The sequence below is a fragment of the Bos grunniens genome, chromosome 13 (assembly GCF_055505025.1).
Source record: "Bos grunniens cultivar Pamir isolate PY7600 chromosome 13, Bosgru_T2T1.0, whole genome shotgun sequence".
NCBI classification, from domain to species: Eukaryota; Metazoa; Chordata; class Mammalia; order Artiodactyla; family Bovidae; genus Bos; species Bos grunniens.
Window position 1 is genome coordinate 57,313,456 of NC_141177.1, and position 22,524 is coordinate 57,335,979.

General features: G+C 37.4%; 1 protein-coding gene across 3 annotated transcripts in view; it reads right to left on the reverse strand.

Annotated features, from left to right (window-relative positions):
• GPR158 (G protein-coupled receptor 158) overlaps positions 1 to 22,524 on the reverse strand; it is a 305,034-nt gene that overhangs the window by 17,452 nt on the left and 265,058 nt on the right. For all 3 annotated transcript variants that reach the window (XM_086334348.1, XM_086334349.1, XM_086334347.1), the window contains one exon: positions 8,090 to 8,328. In XM_086334348.1, the coding sequence (XP_086190474.1) occupies positions 8,090 to 8,328 (239 nt within the window). The remainder of the gene's footprint in view (positions 1 to 8,089; positions 8,329 to 22,524) is intronic.

Here is a 22,524-nt window from a genome sequence, read left to right on the forward strand (position 1 = left end):
CCCTGGAATTAATTTCTGTTCCCAAAGGAAGACTACAGGGGTTCCTGCCAGGGCAGACATGTTTCAAGACTTTGATAACTTTCTTGTCAGAAAGTTTCAAGACTTTCTTACCCCCTAAGGGCTTCCTGTTGGCTGCCCCATTGCTTGGCCTTATTCATTTGTGCTCATGTAGTTCTTAGACCTTGATTTCCTGTCTATTCTCTGACCCTCATGTGAGCTCTTATGAGGAACTGCTTGTATCTTCATTTAGAAATCTTCAGCAGTTCACTATTATTTTATAAGATTGGCCCTCTATGACCTCATGTCATACAACCAACATGAACTCCCAGAGTTCACCAACATGAACTCTGAGCTGGCCCAGGAAGACTCACTGTCCTCTGAACACTCCAAAGATTCTTGCTTCTGCGTCTTTGTTTATGCTATTACTAACACACAAAATCTCCTCTCATCCACACTTCCAAATATTAACCAATCTTTCGATGTTCAATTCAGGTCCCACCTCCATCCCTAGGTCCCCAGCCATGATTCTAACTTACACTGAAGTTTCCTTCCTCTAATCTCTTATAGTTTTTAACTATCTATACCACACAATGTAGAGAATAATTTGCCACACAATATATAACTGGGAGAAAACTGTTCATGGAGTCTTGAGCCCTGACTGTGATGATATTTATCAGGATAAGAACTAAGTCTTTCAATTATTTTTTCTACCTTTGCCCACAAAGATGATAGCAAGGATACTGATCACACATGAATAAGATTTAATAAATATTTGTTGAAATGAATGAATATAAATGATACCAGTTTCATGTATTTAAGAGATACAGGCTTTCTGTTACCTTGCCACTCCACTTAACACTGATGGATGTCTAGACCCATCAAACATCTATATACACAATTTAAAGATAATACTGGCATTATGATTAATAATGGCAATAAATATAGGCAATATGATTATGATTATGAATATGAATAGGCAATATGAATAAAGGCAAATGATACTTATTGATGGGCCACTAAGTGTGTGGTAATTGACACTCAAGAATGATGAATACAAAATATTATTAAATAACACTAGCACAAAAATGTGCTGTAGTTGAAGGATCCACATAAAGCTGAATTATGAAAACATTATCTCCTGGCCACTTATAGCAGTGCTTTTATATAATTTTATACTGAACACTTTTTTTTTTAAAGGAAAGTAGTTATCAAGTTAATTAGTATGCTACAATAGAGAATTACATTTAAAAATATAAGACAAAATAAGAGTCCTCCAAACAGCTAAGCTGAACATTAAAATCATTTCATTAGCAATATCAAACAATATGCCCCAGCAGAAAAACAATTTATTATTCAAAGTACCAATTAAACTAAATGTGATTTATAAAAGTTGTGCTGAGGAAAAAAAAGTCAGTTTCATATAATTAACTTCAGACTAACACTGCAATCAGTAAAGAAAATATGCAGATGTTACCAAATTTTGCAATGCTGTTTCATGGGGGTTGAAATATATGTTGTGCTTCTGCTTTAGAAAATAATTTTTGGTGGCAAACGATTGATGGGAGGCATGGATATACTTAAAAAGGGAACTGTATTTATATTTAAAGATTCAAATAGGGCTTTCAGAAAACTGAGGTATTCCATTTTTAATCTATAAGGAATAACATTTCATTTAAAAGTTAACTACCATAGCCTTTAAAAAATTAATACACCATAATGAAAGTAATTTCAAGTTATCTTTCCAAAGGCCTGGGTCAAGCAAAGGAGTGAGAAATAATATTAGTTTTTTGACACTGAAGATGTCCCAGGTTGGTGATCTTAGAACACCCACAAGGGCTGGAGAAAAGCAATCTCAAAGTACAAACGACTCTCAAGCTGTGATCCTCTGCTTTGCCATGCTGCAAAGGCGTTTTGTATTAATAATGTTTTATGCTTCTTGTGTGCTTCTTCACTCAGTTGTGTCTGACTCTTTGTGACCCCAGGATTGTAGCCCACCAGGTTCCTCTGTCCATGGGGATTCTCCAGGCAAGAATATTGAAATGGGTTGCCATGCTCTTCTCTAGCAGATATCCCCAACCTTGAACCCAGGATTGAACCTGGATTGAACCCAGGTCTTCCACACTGCAGATGGATTCTTTACCCTCTGAGCCACCAGGGGAGCCCTTATGCTTCTTAGCACATTTAAAAATTATTTTTACAGATCAGATCAGATCAGATCAGTCGCTCAGTCGTGTCTGACTCTTTGCGACTCCATGAACTGCAGCACGCCAGGCCTCCCTGTCCATCACCAACTCCCGGAGTTCACCCAGACTCCTGTCCATCGAGTCAGTGATGCCATCCAGCCATCTCATCATCTGTCGTCCCCTTGTCCTCCTGCCCCCAATCCCTCCCAGCATCAGAGTCTTTTCCAATGAGTCACAACTAAATATATAAATGAAACATTTAGCTTTCCTTTTCCAAGTGTTTCTTTTAATGTCGTCTTCTGTTTTTCTCTAAATCCTATCCACTTAGAAAATTTACAAATTTTCTTACAAAATTACTTACTCCATTTTATTCTAATAATATGGTGGACTGCACAGAAGTTATCATTAGGTCAAACAACTAAATAATGCTTGAGAACAGCTCAAATTCCAGCATTCCAGGGTTTGGCTGCAGACAGAAACTTTATATTCTGGAGGCTTATTTGTCTTTTCTTTGATTTAAATAAAGATAGGTGTGAGATTTACAGTGGTGAAAACAATGAAAAGGATACTTCTCGTAGAATTTTAAAGGGAGGATTGACTTTGTGATATCACGTGGCCTTGGGGGTACATTTTTGAGAGTGTGGATGTGGCTGTGAAGTGGGTGATTGGTGAGTTCCAGGAGTTCTGTTTGTCATAAAATCAGTGTATTCATCTAAGAAGCATGGAGAAGATGGATGTTGCTGGGAGTTCACAACTAGGACTCTGCCGGCCAGGAATGCCCCTTCTCAGCTCCTGGGAGCAGTAAGGAAGAGATGGGCAGAGCTGAGCCGTAGGACACACCCATGGACACGCCCACTGAGAACCTGGCTCCACCCCTGCTGACTCACCATGAACAGAGTCTGCATCCCAGGTCTCCTGGTTCTCTTGACCAGTGTTCTCTAAATTATATCCTTCGATGGAGACTTTCTTTTGCTTTATTACTAGAGGCATAGACATTGGTTTTGACTACTGTGGGGAATGGGTCTCAGTGAGCTCAAACAGGAAAACTCACAAGCCTTCCTATTCCTCCATACTTAAACCTCAGAAGAAGGCTCTGTTCGCTACAGTTACTGCAGACATCGGAGTGGAATGGGGGTAAAACAGGCTGGAATTTGCAGTCCATATGGGTTAGCAGCTTGTTTTTAAACTATGATAGTCATCTTAGTACGAGTAAAAGAGCTGCCAAAATCTTTTGACAACAGAGTTAATCTATAGGCTATCTACTGAAGCAACAAAACCTTTTTTCCCCATCTTAATTATTCACCCTTTAGAATCCAACGGTTCCACGGGGGAGCTGAAGCTCCTTAGAAGCTATGATCGCTACAGATATCTTAATTACTCCTGCTCCATGTCTTTTAGGCACTGCCCCAAGACCCCATCCCAAAATTTCTTCACTTCTAAAAAGAAAAATGGCGTTGTAAGGATAAAATGATGGAGAGGGCAATGGCACCCCACTTCAGTACTCTTGCCTGGAAGGAGCCTGGTAGGCTGCAGTCCATGGGGTCGCTAAGAGTCGGACACAACTGAGCGACTTCACTTTGACTTCTCACTTTCATGCATTGGAGAAGGAAATGGCAACCCACTCCAGTGTTCTTGCCTGGAGAATCCCAGGGACGGGGGAGCCTGGTGGGCTGCCGTCTCTGGGGTCACACAGAGTCGGACATGACTGAAGCGACTTAGCAGTAGCAGCAGCAAAGATAAAATGAAGGAATAAAATTAATTTATCCTTTCTCTCAGCCCTTCAGCATCACAACTACTCTTCAAAGAAATAAAACATTGTTCAGAAGAGGTAATATGTAGATAAACAAGGAAAATAATATCTACGTCACTCATTCAAGAAACTATGAAAAAGACCTTCAAAAAGTATGTCTGTATCATATATAGAATCTAAACACAACGCAACAAAACAAAACCACATCGAACACATAGAAACAGTACAATGATGACTGACAGGGGCTAAAGTTGTGGGGATAAGGAGAGATTGGTCAAAGGCTACAGATGTTGTTAAAAGATGGATACATTTTGAGGATCTAATGTAAGTAACTATACTTGAAATTTGCTAAGAGAATGGATTTTAAGCATTCTTACACATACACACACACCTCCCCCAGGAAACTATGTGAGTTGATGAATATGTTAATTAACTTGACTGGGGGAATCATTTCACAATGTATCATATATCAAGTCATTATGTTTAAATATATTACAAGTTCACAGATTATGATTCAATAAAATGCAGTATAAAATTAAAAAACTTAAAATAAATAAATAAAACAACATAAAAAACAAACAACCCTCCCCCCACCCCCAAAAAAAGTATGTGTGAAGTTTCTCATGACATAGCCTGTCAATGCAGTCAAGCTTTCATTTCTTTGATTGAAAATTAAAAATACATTTAAAAAATTGTAACAAACGATGCAGCAGGATTAAGGCATATGGTACATTAGAATAAAAAAAGATGCATGTAAATGAACCTAAATCATGAACATTAATCTAAGTCAGATGGAAAGGAAGTCTAATCTATTTTCCTCAGTACTCATTAAAGGGTGCTTGTACCATATTTCACCTGTCACAATATAGCCTAATCTTCTAGGAGAATTAAGTATTTAAATCCTGAGAAACAATAGCTATTCTAGAATTTCCCTATATAACTCAGTAGGTGTTACTGTATTCTTCTCAGTCTCTTCTAAACACTGGCGTACAACTAATTGAATTACTGAACACATTGTCTGCTTTGTGTTTAAAATATACAAGCCAAGAGAAGAATCAGGTTTCTTCCCAGTAGTTTTCTATACCTGATTCCTCCTCTGAAACACCTGTGGTAGGAAAATCACCTACATGGGCAGTTCTGGAGTGAGCAAGAAGTAGGAAGGACCCATTCCTTAAATTTATGACTCATATTTCTAACTAGAGTTCTACTTCAGTGGAAAAACTAGAATCACACTCAAATGATTCTTTAATTTGTATTAAAAAAAAAAAAAACGGATAGTTTCAGACAGGTAAAACTGATCCATGTTTATCAATATATTAACACCACTTTTTTTTTTTTTAAATTGACTCCTGACACTAATATAAATATACACAGCTTCTTGACACAGATTTCTCACAACAGCTTCAAGGCAAAGCCTATCTCCATCCTTTCCCTGCACAGAATTATTTCTGCTTAGGAAATGGGGAATAATTTAGCTTTCAGTACATGCTTCTTTCTGGCAGAATGAAGATACATTAATTTATTCTTGAATAACAGCTTGGATATAAAAAATCTAATGGTAAACATGCTATTTATAGAAATATATAAAGAGAACTGCAAAGAGGCACACATTAGCAAACATTAAGAGGGGTTAAATACAGAATATCTAATGCTACATGCCAAAAGAGAAATAAATGCAACCACTGTAGGGTAGTGTGGAAAAAGAATTTTACAGCAACCACATGTCTCTTGAGTTTTCAAGATAGTCTTAGTTTAAAATATTTGTTCCTGTTGTTAAATCACGTGTCTTTTCTTCAGAGAACTGTGTCACTGCAAGAAAAGTGTAATTTTGAAACTAAGGTGTTTCAGTAGTTTATGAGTAGTTCAGTAAATTATTCAGTAGGACAAAAATAATCACTAAAAGGTAAAAATATTATCACCAAACATTTAACTTCCTCTTACTTCTTGATCTCTATACCTTATCATTAGTCTTTTACTTTAAAGTATTTTGCACCCTAAAGAAGGTCACATTTGTGATCTCTATGTAGAAATAAATATGAATACAGAACTGACAGTAACCTGTAGTTCATTTTACATAAACTTTCTTTATATATAAGAATTTTCTATAATAAACAAGATCCACTAAATACCTATAATGTCTCTAGTACTGAAGACCTTATGGTACATACAAAATATATAAGAGACTTATTCCTCTCATCAGGTAGTTTACTATTGGGTTATAAAGATAAGTGAGAATCGAAAGCAAAATTAGGTGGTAAAGTCTCTTGGTGCAGTGGTAGTTCAATGAAGGAAGACAACCATTTGGACTAGAACCTAGGAGAATCTTTATAAAAGAGAAGTTCTTTGAGGCATGGGTAATATTTAGAATATTACAAAGAGGTAGAAAGAACATTTCCTTTGATAGGGAGAGTGGTGGAGGTGGGTAGGAACTGTGTGAAACAGGAAGGAAATGCCTAACTGGAAAAGAGGGTAATGTTAAAATACATTGTAAATAATGCTGGATTAACAATGCTGCTTAAGTTTACTGTGAGTCTTGAAAATCTGTTAAAGGAATTTGGAGAATCAGAAAGTGATGTGATGAATCAGTAAATTCAATCTAGGTTGCTTTTAGAAGACACACACCCACACCCGCCCCACACAGACAACCCAAATTCAGGGATTTTGGAGTTGGCATCATTAGAATCGAGAAGGACATACAGCAGTACTTCTCAAAGTGTGGTCTCACACCCAAAAGCAGAAGCATCACCTGGGAACCTGATACAGAGCAAATTCTTGGGCTTCATTCTGCTTCTTCATTGCCAACCTAATGACGCCTCATTATGTATTTTGAATATCGTATTCTTTGTAAAACATAAAAGAAATGTAATGTGCTTTTCTTCATAGTAATATTGGGAAATGATTTTTCTTAGTTTGGTCAACTTGAAGAATGTAAATTAATGTTACAGGTTTCTATTAAGTAGAAATTTTATATCTACACAATTTGTTTAATTTTCACATTCAGATGAAAGTCAGAATCAGAACTGCTTCCTACCCATGCTTTATCTTCTAATACTGATATTGATATCTACTGATATGGAACTACAGATATTTTCATTGCTATTGATCAAAATAATGATGACTAACTTTATATATTATTATAGTGCTATAACCATTCCCTTTATGTACCCACATTGCTTTATTACTACAGATACCAGGCTTATATGAGTCCTAAAATACCCTCTCAGAAAAATATTATTCCATTCAAATTGTAAACAATGTACACATTTTATGAGCTTCCAGCAAAATACTAAATGTGAACATTCCACAAACAACTGCCAATATGCGGGAGATAGATAATGGGAATTAAATTCATGTTTTTATTTTTGACATCTGCCAAAGAAAGTTAAGATTTGTCCCTGGTTGACTGAGGGGAATGACAACAAAATAATAAAATGTTTTTGTATCTTTGCAGGCTTAGTTTAAAAATAGCCCAATATTAACAACAGAAAAATTCCGATGGAATTTTCTCTTTCTCATTTTCCAAAAAACTGAGGTACCAGAAAAATAATCTGTGCTTTTGGCCCAACTCATCATGGGCTTCTTCTAAGTTCTCCAGTTTCTCAGTCACATAACTTACTCCCCACAAGTAGCAAGGTTCTGTGTTTGTATAATACCAGAACTCCAGAGAATTCCCAATAAATTATCTTTAGAGGAAAGATAAATTAGAAATTTTGTTCAGAGCACTCTATAGAGACCAACTCTGATATATCACAGGACTCAAACAATATTAAAAATACCAGCACATTTCCTTTTTTCTCCCAAAATAAATAAGTCAAAACAATCGATACTGTTAGCCAAATGGGGACACACTGATAGGATGGAAAACAGAAAGTCTGTGTATAAAGAAGCTGCCTTTACTTACTGTGTTTCTCCTTCTTGCACAAAGAAGGGCATTTTCTGAACAAAGCTGCACACCTCTGAAAAATAACGGGAACTCCCAGAAAAAGTTTGCGTTCCACATATCATTATTGTCCGTTTCATAATATTGTTTTACCAAAACCAAATGGGTAAAATTCCTCTAGAGTTTGTGAAAGGGTTTGGCAAGGCTTCTGAGGAAGTCCGTTGTCATGCTAGTGGGCAAACAGAAGACAACCGCACAAACCGAGTGACCACGTACCGGCTGCTGTCATGTAATCCCAGCGCTCGACGAGGCACATACTGAAGATGAGGTGATCTGACGTTCGCCCTTGGCCAATGAGTGAAATGTGCCTCTCCAAATTCTGGCAAACAGATGATGTCCAGCCAACGAGAAACCAGAACACTACCAGGAGTATTACCGCCAGCATCCTCATGACCCGTCCACCAGTCATGTATGGAATCCTCTGGGCTGTTCGTGAAAGAAACACCTTCAAAACCCTGGGAGAGCAAGACATCAAAATGTGAAGGCAAACCTAACATCCAGGAAGTAAAACTCTAAAATATCTGGTCTTTCTTGGTGAAATCTAAATCTACCCAAACTTACTTGGGCAGAATTTTAACACTAAAAAAAAAAAAAAAAAAAAAGTGTCACTTGTTATCATTACTGAATTTCTTTCTATTTTATCTTCCAATAGCAGAACAAATATCCTGTGTTAGAGGTCAGTGAGTCAATAGATTTGTGTAGGATGGAATTCTTTTGAGGATGTCTTAATATTTCAAGGAAAATTCTCAGGACCTTAGAAACATCCATAGGGAAACACTGCTCAAACTGGGTTTCTAAGGGATCAAAAGATAGTCCTGAAAGTTGGTAGTTGGATTTTACATTATACTAAGTCAAAAATTTCCTTAAATGAGTTATTCTTTATAGTAGAATGTTATAAAAGGTATTTTTTGAAAATAATTTTTTGTAGCCTCCCTTTGTCATCATTGTATCACATAATGAAAAATAATTATGAGTACAAAAACAAAAGCAATAAGAGGACTATTTAAATACCCATCAATAAGACTATTGCATTAAAGAAGAAGATTGGGATATGACCTACAAGAACTACATTCATTTTTTTGGTGTATATATGACTCAAATGCATAGCCAGCGTTGAGAACTACTGGATTACATGGTATCTAAGAACTGTTTCATCTCTGAAAATGATGTGAAGACAAAATTCAACCTTACTATAGGGATCTTTCCAGCTATCCTTTCTTTAATATCATCTCCAGAATATTCCTAGCTGATTTTAACTCCCTACTCTCATTCTGATATTTTAGGTCACAAAGTTGTGACTTGACATAAACTACCATAATGGTTTATGGTACTATAAGGGTATCCATAATCAATTTCTAAATAAATTCATCTTTTCAGCTTTTCTGCTTCCTCTTCCATCTCATTCTTTCAACATATTAAATGTTCCTATGAATTATTCATAAAAATCATTATAAATCCAGAAATGAAACTTACACACCTGAAATAATCTAGATGTTTTTTACTATCTTTTCTCTCAATGCAGGGCTTTGATAGCTCTTCCCCCTTATATCCAGTAAAGAAAGTTATTTTCTAGCATGTTCATATTTATCCTCCCCCTATCCATATTTCTGGGTTTTCTGGTGGCTCAGACAGTAAAGAGTCTGTCTGCAATGCAGAAGACCTGGGTTTGATCCCTGGGTCATTGGGAAGATCCCCTGGAGAAGGAAATGGCAACCCACTCCAGTATTCTTGCCTGGGGAATTCATGGACAGAGGAGCCTGGTGGGCTATAGCACAGGGGGTCACAAAGAATCGGACATGACTGAGCAACTTTCACTTTAACCCATATCTTTAACTCCATTGTCCTTCAGCTAACACACAGTGTGAATTAATTCTGAATAAAATACTTATCCTCAATTTTAATGTGGAACAACATCAGAAAGGTTTTAGTATAAAATAAGAATACAAAAGATCACTTTACTCATTGTTTAACTACAGACAGTCCCCAATTTTAAACACTTCGACTTAGTGATATTTTGATTTTATGATGGCACAAATTGATAAGCATTCAGTAGAAACTGTACTTTGAACCTGAATTTCGATCTTTAACTGGGCTAATGGTACGTGGTACAATACTCTCTCCTGATGCCTCTGCTCCCAGACAGCCACGGGATCACAAGGTTAAACAACTGATCCACTTACAACCATTCTGTACTCATTCAATCATTATGCTTTTCACTTTCAGTACAGTATTCAATAAATGATATGAGATATTCAACATTTTATTATAAAACAGACCTTGCGTTAGATGATGTTGCCGAAGTGGAGGCTACTGTAAGTGTTCTGAGCACAGTTAAGGTAGACTGGGTTAAACCATGATGTTAGGTATGTTAGATGCGCTCACAACTTAACGATACTCTCAATCTACAATGGATTTATCTGGATATAATTCTACTGTAAATCAAGGAAGAGCTGTAGTTCACCAGATTAGCAGGTATTCTCCATTCCCTGGGTGAAACACACGAGCACTGGTAGCGAACGCATTGCCTCCCTCTACAGGCCTCAAACACTTCTGCTCCAGGGAGTTGAAGTGCTGCCTGTTAAGAATCACTTGTACTTGTTCCCAAATTAAACCCACTGTTAATCCTTTTTTTTGAAGTATAGTTGATTTGTGATATTAGTCTCAGGTATAAAACTAACAATTTCACAGTGATTCAGTATTTTATAGATTCTACTACATTTAAAGTTAGATAAAGAGGGGAGGTGGTAGTTGGTCTGGGCCTTGACGGATATCAATTGACAGAAATGGAGGAAAGTAGAAAAGATATAAGAGGATATTCTAACTGAAGGGAAAAACATAACAAAGTCTTTGAGGAATGTTGTCTTTGAGGGACAGTGGGTGGAAAGGTTTGGCAAGAGTAGAAGTTTTCCTTAACCCAGAGGAACTCCTAGGGATTTTTCAAGTTACTTTGAGGGGTTTTCACTGGGTTGAGAACCACTGCTTCAGAGAAAAAGAGTTATGATTTATACTTTCTTTCTATGGCCGAGATGTGGAAAGTCATTAATTTTTCTGTTACTTGAAGATTTTCACATATTTGCTCAAAGAGAGCAAAGAGCGAATTTTTAAAATAACTATCTTTAAAATATACTACTTCTTAACCAGATGAGCTTGTTTTTTGCAGAGGAAGTCTATATGATCCCAGTAGAGTAATCTTTTAGTCAAGAAACCAGCTTCCAAATTATCAGACATTTTCATGTTTTCCATGGGTATTTATCATAGAGTCTGAGAATTCAAGATTGTCAGGTCCCCAAATCTCATTTCCAGAGAGGGAAAAACCAAAGCCCAGCCCTCATGAGCCTCCTGTTATCGATTTTACTGACTTTCAAACACTAGAAAATACAGTAACATAACTCTGCACTGCAGTCTAAGCATTTCAGGATATTGGTTTTTGTAAAATGGAATAAGACGCATTTTTCTAGGATTGCCTTAAAATAAAATGAGAAAATTCTGCTACATCTTTAAAAAAAATTAGCTCTTGTTAGTCTACATGGGTTCACTGCCTAGAAACCAAGTTCTAAAAGTGAAATCCTTAGACATGCACTTATATGAAATACAGCTGTAGAAAAAGTGCAACCATTAAACTTACACAGATTACTTTTCCGACTATTTTTTCATAGATTAATCTTTAAGCTATCATCTGTTGAGAAGGTTTCACTATTCTCAATGAACACAGTAATATATATAAGGACTACAAAAAAATCTCCAAAATTTAATACAAAATGGCATATTTAAAGTATATATTCAGTTCTCATTAATAGTAAATAAATTCATAAATAAGAATTTATGTACATCATAAATAAAGAAATCATGTTGAAATGATAAAAAACTATGGAAATCCAGGAATTGGCTGTCACTATATGTCTACCTCTTGGAGAAGGCAATGGCACCCCACTCCTGTACTCTTGCCTGGAAAATCCCATGGACGGAGGAGCCTGGAAGGCTGCAGTCCATGGGGTCGCTGAGGGTCGGACACGACTGAGCGACTTCACTTTGACTTTTCACTTTCATGCACTGGAGAAGGAAATGGCAACCCACTCCAGTGTTCTTGCCTGGAGAATCCCAGGGACGGGGGAGCCTGGTGGGCTGCCATCTATGGGGTTGCACAGAGTTGACACGACTGAAATGACTTAGCAGCAGCAGCAGCAGCAGCATATATCTACCTCTACTTTTTCACTTTCCACACACTTCTTGTCTGAGCTTATAAAATTACTATAAGGGCTTATATTTAGGTTATATGCTTATCTTCTTCAAACGCTGGACTGGAAGAAACATAAACTGGAATCAAGATTGCCAGGAGAAATATCAATAACCTCAGATATGCAGATGACACCACCCTTATGGCAGAAAGTGAAGAGGAACTCAAAAGCCTCTTGATGAAAGTGAAAGTGGAGAGTGAAAAAGTTGGCTTAAAGCTCAACATTCAGAGAAGAAAGATCATGGCATCCGGTCCCACCACTTCATGGGAAATAGATGGGGAAACAGTGGAAACAGTGTCAGACTTTATTTTTCTGGGCTCCAGAATCACTGCAGATGGTGACTGCAGCCATGAAATTTAAAAGACGCTTACTCCTTGGAAGGAAAGTTATGACCAACCTAGATAGCATATTCAAAAGCAGAGACATTACTTTGCCAACAAAGGTTCGTCTAGTCAAGGCTATGGTTTTTCCTGTGGTCATGTATGGATGTGAGAGTTGGACTGTGAAGAAGGCTGAGCGCCAAAGAATTGATGCTTTTGAACTGTGGTGTTGGAGAAGACTCTTGAGAGTCCCTTGGACTGCAAGGAGATCCAACCAGTCCATTCTGAAGGAGATCAGCCCTGGGATTTCTTTGGAAGGAATGATGGTAAAGCTGAAACTCCAGTACTTTGGCCACCTCATGCGAAGAGTTGACTCATTGGAAAAGACTCTGATGCTGGGAGGGATTGGGGGCAGGAGGAGAAGGGGACGACAGAGGATGAGATGGCTGGATGGCATCACTGACTTGATGGACGTGAGTCTGAGTGAACTCTGGGAGTTGGTGATGGACAGGGAGGCCTGGTGTGCTGCGTTTCATGGGGTCGCAAAGAGCCGGACACACTGAGCGACTGATCTGATCTGATCTAATTGCTAGTTTGTTCTTTTCTTTAGTTTTTTTTTAGGTGGATACTTTTTGGAGTCTTTATTGAATTTGTTACAATATTGCCTCTATGTTTTTGTTTTTGTTTTTTGGCAGCAAGGTACAGGGAATCTTAGCTCCCCCACCAGGGATTGAACCCTTACTCCCTGCATTGGAAGGTGGAGTCTTAACCACTGGACCATGAAGGAAGCCCCTCTAATTGATTGCTTCCATTATGTCATATTCTCTTGGTTTTCATCCTACTCCTCTGTCTGCAATATTTTAGTTTCCAGGACAGAGTCCTCTGCCTCAGTCTTCCTTTTAAATAAGACTTCTCCTCAAGGATCTCCTAAATGTTGTCATCTTGTTTTTGTTCTACATGTTATACCTGGGAAATTCCAACCATGACTCTGCTTCAGTTATGTACCTGTTGGTGAGTCTCAAATCTGTAACTTTGGTTTATTGAGATCACTCTCCTGAGCTCAAGATCTGTAGACTCAGTTACCCATTGGATATCAACAGGTCCCAAAATAAAATCATCACTCTCTCAATTCCTGTCTCCTCTAACCCACTGTTCATGTGTTACCTGTCTGAATGACCAGTACCAGTTAAGTATTCAAAGCAGAAACCTAGGGAGGAACTTTGATACTTCTCCCTCATCTATGTTCCAAATAGCAAATGCATAATTAAGAATATCTGGGTACTTCCCTAGAGGTCCAGTGATTAAGAATCCACCAGGCAATGCAAGAGACTTGGGTTCGACCTCTGGCCAGGCAACTAAACCCGCATGCCTCAACTACTGAACCAGGGCACCACAACTACAGAGAAGCCTAGTTGTGCACAACTAGTGCCCATCGAGTCAGTGATGCCATCCAGCCATCTCATCCTCTGTTGTCCCCTTCTCCTCCTGCCCCCAATCCCTCCCAGCATCAGAGTCTATGGCAGAAAGTGAAGAAGAACTAAAAAGCCTCTTGATGAAAGTGAAAGAGGAGAGTGAAAAGTTGGTTTAAAGCTCAACATTCAGAAAACTAAGATCATGGCATCTGGTCCCATCACTTCACGGCAAATAGATGGGGAAACAGTGTCAGACTTCATTTTTTGGGGTTCCAAGATCACTGCAGATGGTGATTGCAGCCATGAAATTAAAAGACGCTTACTCCTTGGAAGGAAAGTTATGACCAACCTAGATAACATATTAAAAAGCAGAGACATTACTTTGCCAACAAAGGTCCATCTAGTCAAGGCTATGGTTTTTCCAGTGGTCATGTATGGATGTGAGAGTTGGATTGTGAAGAAAGCTGAGCGCCGCAGAATTGATGCTTTTGAACTGTGGTGTTGGAGAAGACTCTTGAGAGTCCCTTGGATTGCAAGGAGATCCAACCAGTCCATTCTGAAGGAGATCAGTCCTGGGTGTTCATTGGAAGGACTGATGCTAAAGCTGAAACTCCAATACTTTGGCCACCTCATGCAAAGAGTTGACTCACTGGAAAAGCCTCTGATGCTGGGAGGGATTGGGGGTAGGAGGAGAAGGGGACGACAGAGGATGAGATGGCTGGATCGCATCACCGACTCGATGGACATGAGTTTGAGTGAACTCCAGGTGTTGGTGATGGACAGGCAGGCCTGGTGTGCTGCTATTCATGGGGTCACAGAGTTGGACACGACTGAGCGACTGAACTGAACTGAACTGAGTGCACAGCAATGAAGAGTCCACGTGCCACAACTAAGAACTGCCACAGCCATAAAAAAATATTTTTTAAAATAATTTAATTTTTACCTCTTAAACACTTAGAATATCTTTCAAATCTTTCTATTTTTCTCCATTTTCACTGCCACTGTACAGCTCCTGGTCATCAACCTATTTCCTCTAGTAGCTTCCTAACCAGTATCCTTACTGTTCTCTTCCACCATCAGGCCACACTGTACGTTAAAGCCACAACGACGTTCCTAACTGCACTTCTGATCCTGTTTCTCTCCTGTTTACAGTCCTGTGCTTCTCCACCCAAATCCAGCTACCTTAGGATGCTAAAAGGCCTTTAAAAATTGGTCCCTCCTTGCTTCAGCAGGCTCATCGCTCACCATTCTTGCCTTCCTCCAGGTCTCTGAACAACATATGGTGTCCTCTATCTGAACCTTTGCCCTCCTTTTCCTGTACTTCCCCTCCCTCTGCCCTCATCAATACAAACCCCTAATTTAGCCAATTTGTACATATTCCTTCAAGGTTCAATTGAGATGCCACTTGCTCTAGGCCAGTGGTTCCCAAACCAGTAGCATTAACATCATCCCAAAACTTGTTAAAAATGCAAATTCTTGGGTCCCCTCCAGATCTACTATGTCAGAAACACTGGGGGTTATGGCCCAGAAACCTGTATTTTAACAAGCCCTTTAAATAAATTCTGATGAAGGCTATAGTTTGAGAGCTACTGCTCTAAATAATATTTTCCCCAGAGGCTTAAGTCTGGTGCACCTGTCTTTCCAATGGGCTGACTGCTCTAACCTGTCAGATACAATTTTGAGTTTTTGTTACACTAACAACAAAATTTTAAACCTCTAGTATCAGAAAGTTTTCCATTTTCAGAATATTTGCATCTCTGATTCAACCACAACTTTTTTGTTTACTACAAGGAAATGAATATGTACATAATCAAGCCATACAAGCTTCTACTAACTTAATTGGAATAATCCTAAAGTCTTAAAGTTCTCCATTAGATTTGAATTTCTATTAATTTTACTGCTTTATTAGAAATTCTGGAAAATAAATGCTTCTGATGAAAGATAGGAGGTGATTATTTTCTTTTATAAATATAAAGCCACTCAATTCTTGGCAAAAGAGCCTTGATACTAAATAACACAAAAAAGGCTGAAGTCCTACTTCTCAGTTTGCTTTAAGTGGTCATAAGCCCTCATGCTTATCAAGCTTTTCATCTATTTCTCAAAATTTCATTTTCAGAAGTAACATACGCTACTTTTTAATCACTGGATATATTTAAAAGGATCAGTATCACCTAGGCAAAAATAGACTTTAACATTTATGAGACATGAAGTTCAGTAAGACTGTGGTGACTATTTTAAGTTACTGCTATTATAAGAAGGAAACCCACAACTCAGCTTCCCCAATATAGGTAATTTTATCAATTCCAATTACTTGCTTTAGCTCTCGTATCTCATAGTAACCTTCCTTTCTTTTGACCTGATTGTAAGTAGATAGGATAAGGGAGAAGAAAGAGTTATAAGACTATTACAAGTCAAATATTTGATAGAGCTAGAAGGAATCTGCAGATTATTTCTTCTGCTGTCAGGAAAAAGGCAAAAATGTCTGTTTTCACCACTTCTATTCATCATTGTACCAGAAGTTCTAGTATGAGTAATTTGTCAAGAAAAAAAGAAATAAAATGAATCCATATTGGGATGGGAGAAGTAAAGCTGTATCTATTAGTAGATGACACAATCTCATATATAGAAAACTCTAAAGAACACACACACACACATAATCTGAACTAAACACCAAATTCAGCAAAGTTGTAAGATGTAAGTTCAACATTTAAAAATCAGTTTTATTTTTATATATAAGCAATGAGCAACTTGAAAATAAAACTGACTAAAGAGTTTCACTTACTATAGCATCAAAAAACACCTAGGAGTAAATTTAACCAAGAAGGTAAAAGATGTAATCTATACAACATCATTGAAAGAAATTTTAAAAGATCTAAAGAGATGGAAAGTGTGTTCATGGGCTGGAAGATCTAATACTGCTAAGATGGCAATATTCCCTAAATTGATCTACAGGTTTAAGTCAATTTAACAAAACAGTGTGATACAAGCATAATGACAGATATACAGAACAACAGAATAAAACTGATCATCCAGAAATAAATCTCTACATCTTCAGTCAACTGGTTTTTTGACAACAGTGCCAATATTATTCAATAAAGAAAAAAATAATCTTTAAAAACAAAAATATAAAAAAGGGAGCTCCCTGGCTGTCCAGGGGTTAGGACTTGGTGTTTTTACTGCCATGATCCTGGGTTCAATCCCTGGATTGAACTAGACCCCACAAGCTGCTCAGCGCTACCAAAAAAAAAAAAAAGAAATTTTTTTAACAAATGGTCCTAAGGACAATTATATATCCAAGTGCAAAAGAATTAATTTAGACCTCTATCTCACATAATATACAAAAATTAATTCCAAATGAATCAAAGACTCAAATGTAAGAACTAAAACTATAAAATGCTTAGAAGGAACCAGAGGTATAGATCTTTCTGACCTGAGATTAGGCAATGGTTTCTTAAATATCATACCAAGGCATATGTACAAAAGAAAAAACAGATAAACTGAGCTTCATAGAAAAAAAAAAAAAAAATACGTGCACCAAAGCACACTATCAAGAAAGTAAAAAAAGAAAATCCATAGATTTGGAGAAAATATTTTCAAATAATTTATCTGATTAAGAGCCTCAGATCTAGAATTTATAAAAACTCATACAACACCAAAATGCAAAAGCCCAATTAAAAAATGGACGTATTTCCAAAGAGATAAATAAATGACCAATAAACACCCAAAAATAAACTCAACATCATCAGTCACTGGGGAAATGTATAAAAAGATTTTCTTCCTTTTGCGCTTTAAAAAATTTAAAGTTTCCTTGTAAGAATACCTGAAATGAATAAACATAAATATCTTCCAGCCACTTTTCAAAATTTACTAGGGGAAGGGACGGAGTGGGAGGTTGGGGTTGGCAGACATAAGCTATATATATGGAATGGATAAAACAACAAGGTCCCACTGTATAGCACAGAGAACTATATTCAACATCCTGTGATAAACCATAATGGAGAAGAATATAAAAAAGAATGCATAGATGTATAACTGAATCACTTTCTTGTACAGCAGAAATGAAAACAACACTCTAAATTAACTACACTTTAGTAAAAATGTTTAATAGGAAACAAAAGTCGCTATCTATCTATCCTTTCCCACAAAGCGTACATATTTGGTGCTAATGAGCATAGTAGAGAAAACTGCTATGAATTGCACTGATCCAGAATGGGTAGTCCTGAATAATGCATGAAATGAAAATCTCCATGTCAGAGCCAGAAGAAGGTTTTCTTGCAGCTTGCTTAAATGTTCGTTTTATATATACTACAAACAAAAAAAGTTTTGTTTTTTTCTTGATTAGCCTTAGAAAAAGGAAAAGGCAATTTGTTTTCAGAAACCATATTGTAGGGAATAGGAAAATGTTCTTCTGGCATTGAGTTTCTTAATCTCTCTCCATTCCCTTTCATTTAAAATAGTTCCTCATTGTTCCTCTTGAAAATATACTTGGCTTTCCTGAGCCTAGAGATATTGCCTTTCTAGGTTTCTTAAAACTAACCAACCAGCAAACCTAGCTTAGCAGGTATTCTGTGAGAGGTTTCTTTTAGATCTGTCCTACATCATTAATGTCCTAAGTCAAACAAATCTATGGATACTGAAGGAAACTCCTTTTCATAAACGAACCTTCTCATTTTTCTCTACTTCAGCTCTGTGTTTCCTTATGATCCCTACTGAGCCAAATAAAATCTGTCCCTTTCTCCTTTCTTTTTCTGAAGAGAAACAGTTTCAGGTTCAAATAAAGTGCATTGCATGAACAGCCTGACAGTGAGGTGGGGTTGTGGGAATGTCTGTCCTGGGCGCAGGTAACAATTTCTTTATAGACTTTTAGGCAATAATAATAAGTCAAAGTTGTTCTGCTTTTTATCACCACCTTATGGTGGTGATTCTAAACAATGTCAGTGATAAAACACCTCCTCCCTTCTAAACAATGTCAGTGATAAAACACCTCCTTCCTTCTAAACAATGTCAGTGATAAAACAACTCCTCCCTGAGGAGTGGACCACTTTCACCTCTCTCCTCTAACTTGTTCCACTTCTATACTGCACTGTTAAGAAATACAAGACTTGTGACTTTCCTTTGCATTGGCATGGTAGTCTTTGTCTGTATGGCTCTCAAATGTGGGGAGAGACCCCTAAAGCAAAAGGTGGGAAATTTAAGTGATAAGATCCTTAAGTTCCAGGATAATAGTGTCATTTCTAGTGACAGATGAGATCCTATTCCTTTTTCATATTTTCTTCAAGTTTTCAGAGCTACTGGAATTCTATTAACACTACCATTGATCAGTGAGAGATCAGGATAAAGAAAAAGAAATGTTCAACAATTTTACTAAGCCCTGAGGGAAATGGCTGAAATAAAACAAGAACTCGGGTATTTCCTGTTTATCCTATTCTCAAGAGACTACAATAATCATTTTATTTATCAGTACTGATAATTGCCTTGGAATTTTAAGCCTTAGAGAGGTGAGATTTACTTTTCAAAAATTTGAAATAAAAAATGAAGTTCTTATGAAAATGAGAATATGGCGTTCAAGGGATGTTATCCCTTAGCTCAGGCTACCTTGATCCCTCAAGCCACCTTGGGTCAGGTCTGCCCAAACCTGGATCCTCAGCTTTCTCTTCAGTCTGTGGCCTTCCCCATATCATTACAATGAATTCCTTTTTTGCCTAATTTAGCTATCGTCAGTGTCTGTGGTTTGCAACCAAAACCCCCTACATGACATATTTACATATATTTCTATCATGTTTAAGATGTACAACAACTCTACAGGCGGGGTGAGAAGTAATTCTCAGACGTTAAAGTCATTTACTCTTGGCTGTATAAATAATTAATGGAAGAACTGAAATTCAAATTTGGATTTGTAAAGATTTATGTCTTTGCTCTCGATCATGTTACTATTAATATAAAATCTTTGAAGCCCTTTCTTGAGGACCATGTGTTGCTTGCCTATAAGAGATATGTAGCAGAGACATCCCTGCAGCTCCATTCATTATAACCATCCGCCCATTCATTCACTTAACAAATGTGTGAATGCATATAACATGGGCAAGATGCAGCGCTAAGGATGGGGGACAGAAAGCTGGCTCGGTCAGTCACTTCCCTCGGGTTGCTCTCATTCCTCTGGGATGCTGATTCTTCAGTTTACAGCCTTAAATGATATTGGAATCAGTTCCATTTAAACAATATGGAAAAAAGAATATAATATAAACCCATATGGTTCAGACAGGATAAGAATAATTCAGTTCATTAAATTAGAAATAGTTTCCACTCGATTTAAGCCTTCAGTAGGTAATCCTTCACTGCAATGCCTTCTAGAGACACAGAGAGAAAACAGTTTGAATTATAGTCTTTAAAATAAACAAAAGGATGAAGTGATCTAGTTTACCAAATCCCAATCATTTGCATACCACTCTCAAGATTCCTGCCTGTATCTGTGTACCAGCTAATATTTTCTTTAAATTTCTTCTATTTAAAATATTTTAAAGAAAATTTTACATTGCCACTTTAAAGGAAGAACTGATAGATAATTCACACATAGAATGTAATGATGAAAATGAATACAGTGAAATAAAGAGAATAGATTTCATCTAGGTCGTATTGCAATGGGAGGCTCTAAGCCTGAAGTTTGATCTGCTCTTTGTTGTAAAGGAAAATTAGCAACTGCTGGGCAGGTGTTAAAGACCTATTATTTCCAAACTAATTTTTCTCCTGGAAATAATCAGAAGGATAGAAAGAGAACCTGAATGGAAGGAATTTTCTTGCTTTATGGTTCTGTGTTATTTATTGGATTGGCAAAAAGTTCCGTAATGTCATATGGAAAAACTAGAATGAACTTTTTGGCCAACCCAATAATGTTGTGTTTTTGTCCCACGATCAGCCTCTTCCAGACCATGGTGTCATATGTTTCAGACACTTGAGGACATGCAACAAGTCAGGGGAATAGGAATGTGTTAGGTGTGGAGGGAACTGTGGGAAGCTGCTTCTAATTCTGCAGCTGACATTTTCATTCATTCATTTATCAATTACTAAGCATTAAGCACCCACCATGTGTCAGTCATTGTGCTAAGAGCTGGGGATTCAATGTAAGACCCTCACTTCAAGGAGAAGATAATTAGTTAAAAATCAAAAACATAATTACATAAGCAAACTGTAGCATATAAAAGAGGACCCTAAGACTCACAGGGAGAGAGGCCATTCTCAAGTCTCAAGAGGCCATCTATTCTTTTGGGAATTCCAGAAGTCTTACTGTCCACGATAGGCTATCAATGTCAATAGACTGTCAATTTCCTTTAGTGAGCACTGGTTGAAAAACAGTTATCATATAAGGAGTAGAGATTGAAACGGATATGAGAGCAAAGTGAGCTGTGATATGGAAATAATAAAGTCAGCATCAGAGACATCTTGGTAGTGGTTTAGTCGCTAAGTCATGTCTGACTCTTGCACCCCCGTGGACTGTAGCCTGCCAGGCTCCTCAGTCCATGGGATTCTCCAGGCGAGAATACTGGAGTGGGTTGCCACTTCCTTCTCCAAGAGACTCATCTAATCCTTTCTTTTGTAGGAAATACAGGACTATAATTTCCTAGATGCTAAACTGAGATTTAAACTGGACCTCCTGAAGTTACTATACGACATACATAAGAAAGGAATCTTGAGAGAGTTAAGGATATCTACATTTGTTCCAAAAAGATAATCGGGAGTATTCCTAGTTATTAAAGTAAGTACAAAAAATAATAAGAGAAATGGAGCGGAATGAATTGGCAGAGTGGCACTGACATGAATTCACTACTAGTGAGAAGCTACAGTATAGCACAGGGAACTCAGCTCAGTGCTCTGTGATGACCTTAGAGGGGTGGGATGGTGGAGGGGAGGTGGGAGGGAGGCTCAAGAGTGAGGGGAGGATATATGTATACCTATAGCTGATTCACGCTGATGTACAGTAGAAACTAACACAACATTGTAAAGCAATTATACTCCAATTTTAAGTGGGATTCTTGCATAATAGAGAGTATGCAATGATCACATTTTAATAAATGTTGAAGGGGTGGCATTTAAAGACAAATATTTAAAGACGTATTTATGTCATCTAAGATAAACTTACATGCATGGGCCATATCAAGATACATTTATTGAGAAATACTTACGGTCAAATTAGCATGAACATATGAATGGCCTACTGTGATTATTAAAGCAGCTTTAAACCTGATCAACATAAAGGATTTTTTCTACTGAACTACAGTATTATCCTGCAGGAGAAATTTCTATTTTACCTCCTATGTTCTTTGGCACCACTACCATTTGGGAAGTGGAGGCAAGGGAAAGCCCTGGATAATCATTTCCAGCTACCCCCACTCTTTGTGGACTGGTAATTTATTTTATCGCCTCTTTCTTCCTAATATTTATCATATACACCGAAAAGATTTTTTTTGATTTTTTTTACATGGACCATTCTTAACATCTTTATTGAATTTGTTACAATATTGCTTCTGTTTTATGTCTTGGTTTTTTGGCCATAATGAACGTGGGATCTTAGCTCCTCAATCAGGGATCAAACCTGTATCCCCTCTGCATTGGAAGGCCAAGTTTTAACCACCAGATGGCCAGGGAAGTCCCTACATTTTTAAAAGTAGGTGATTTTGAAACTAAAATAT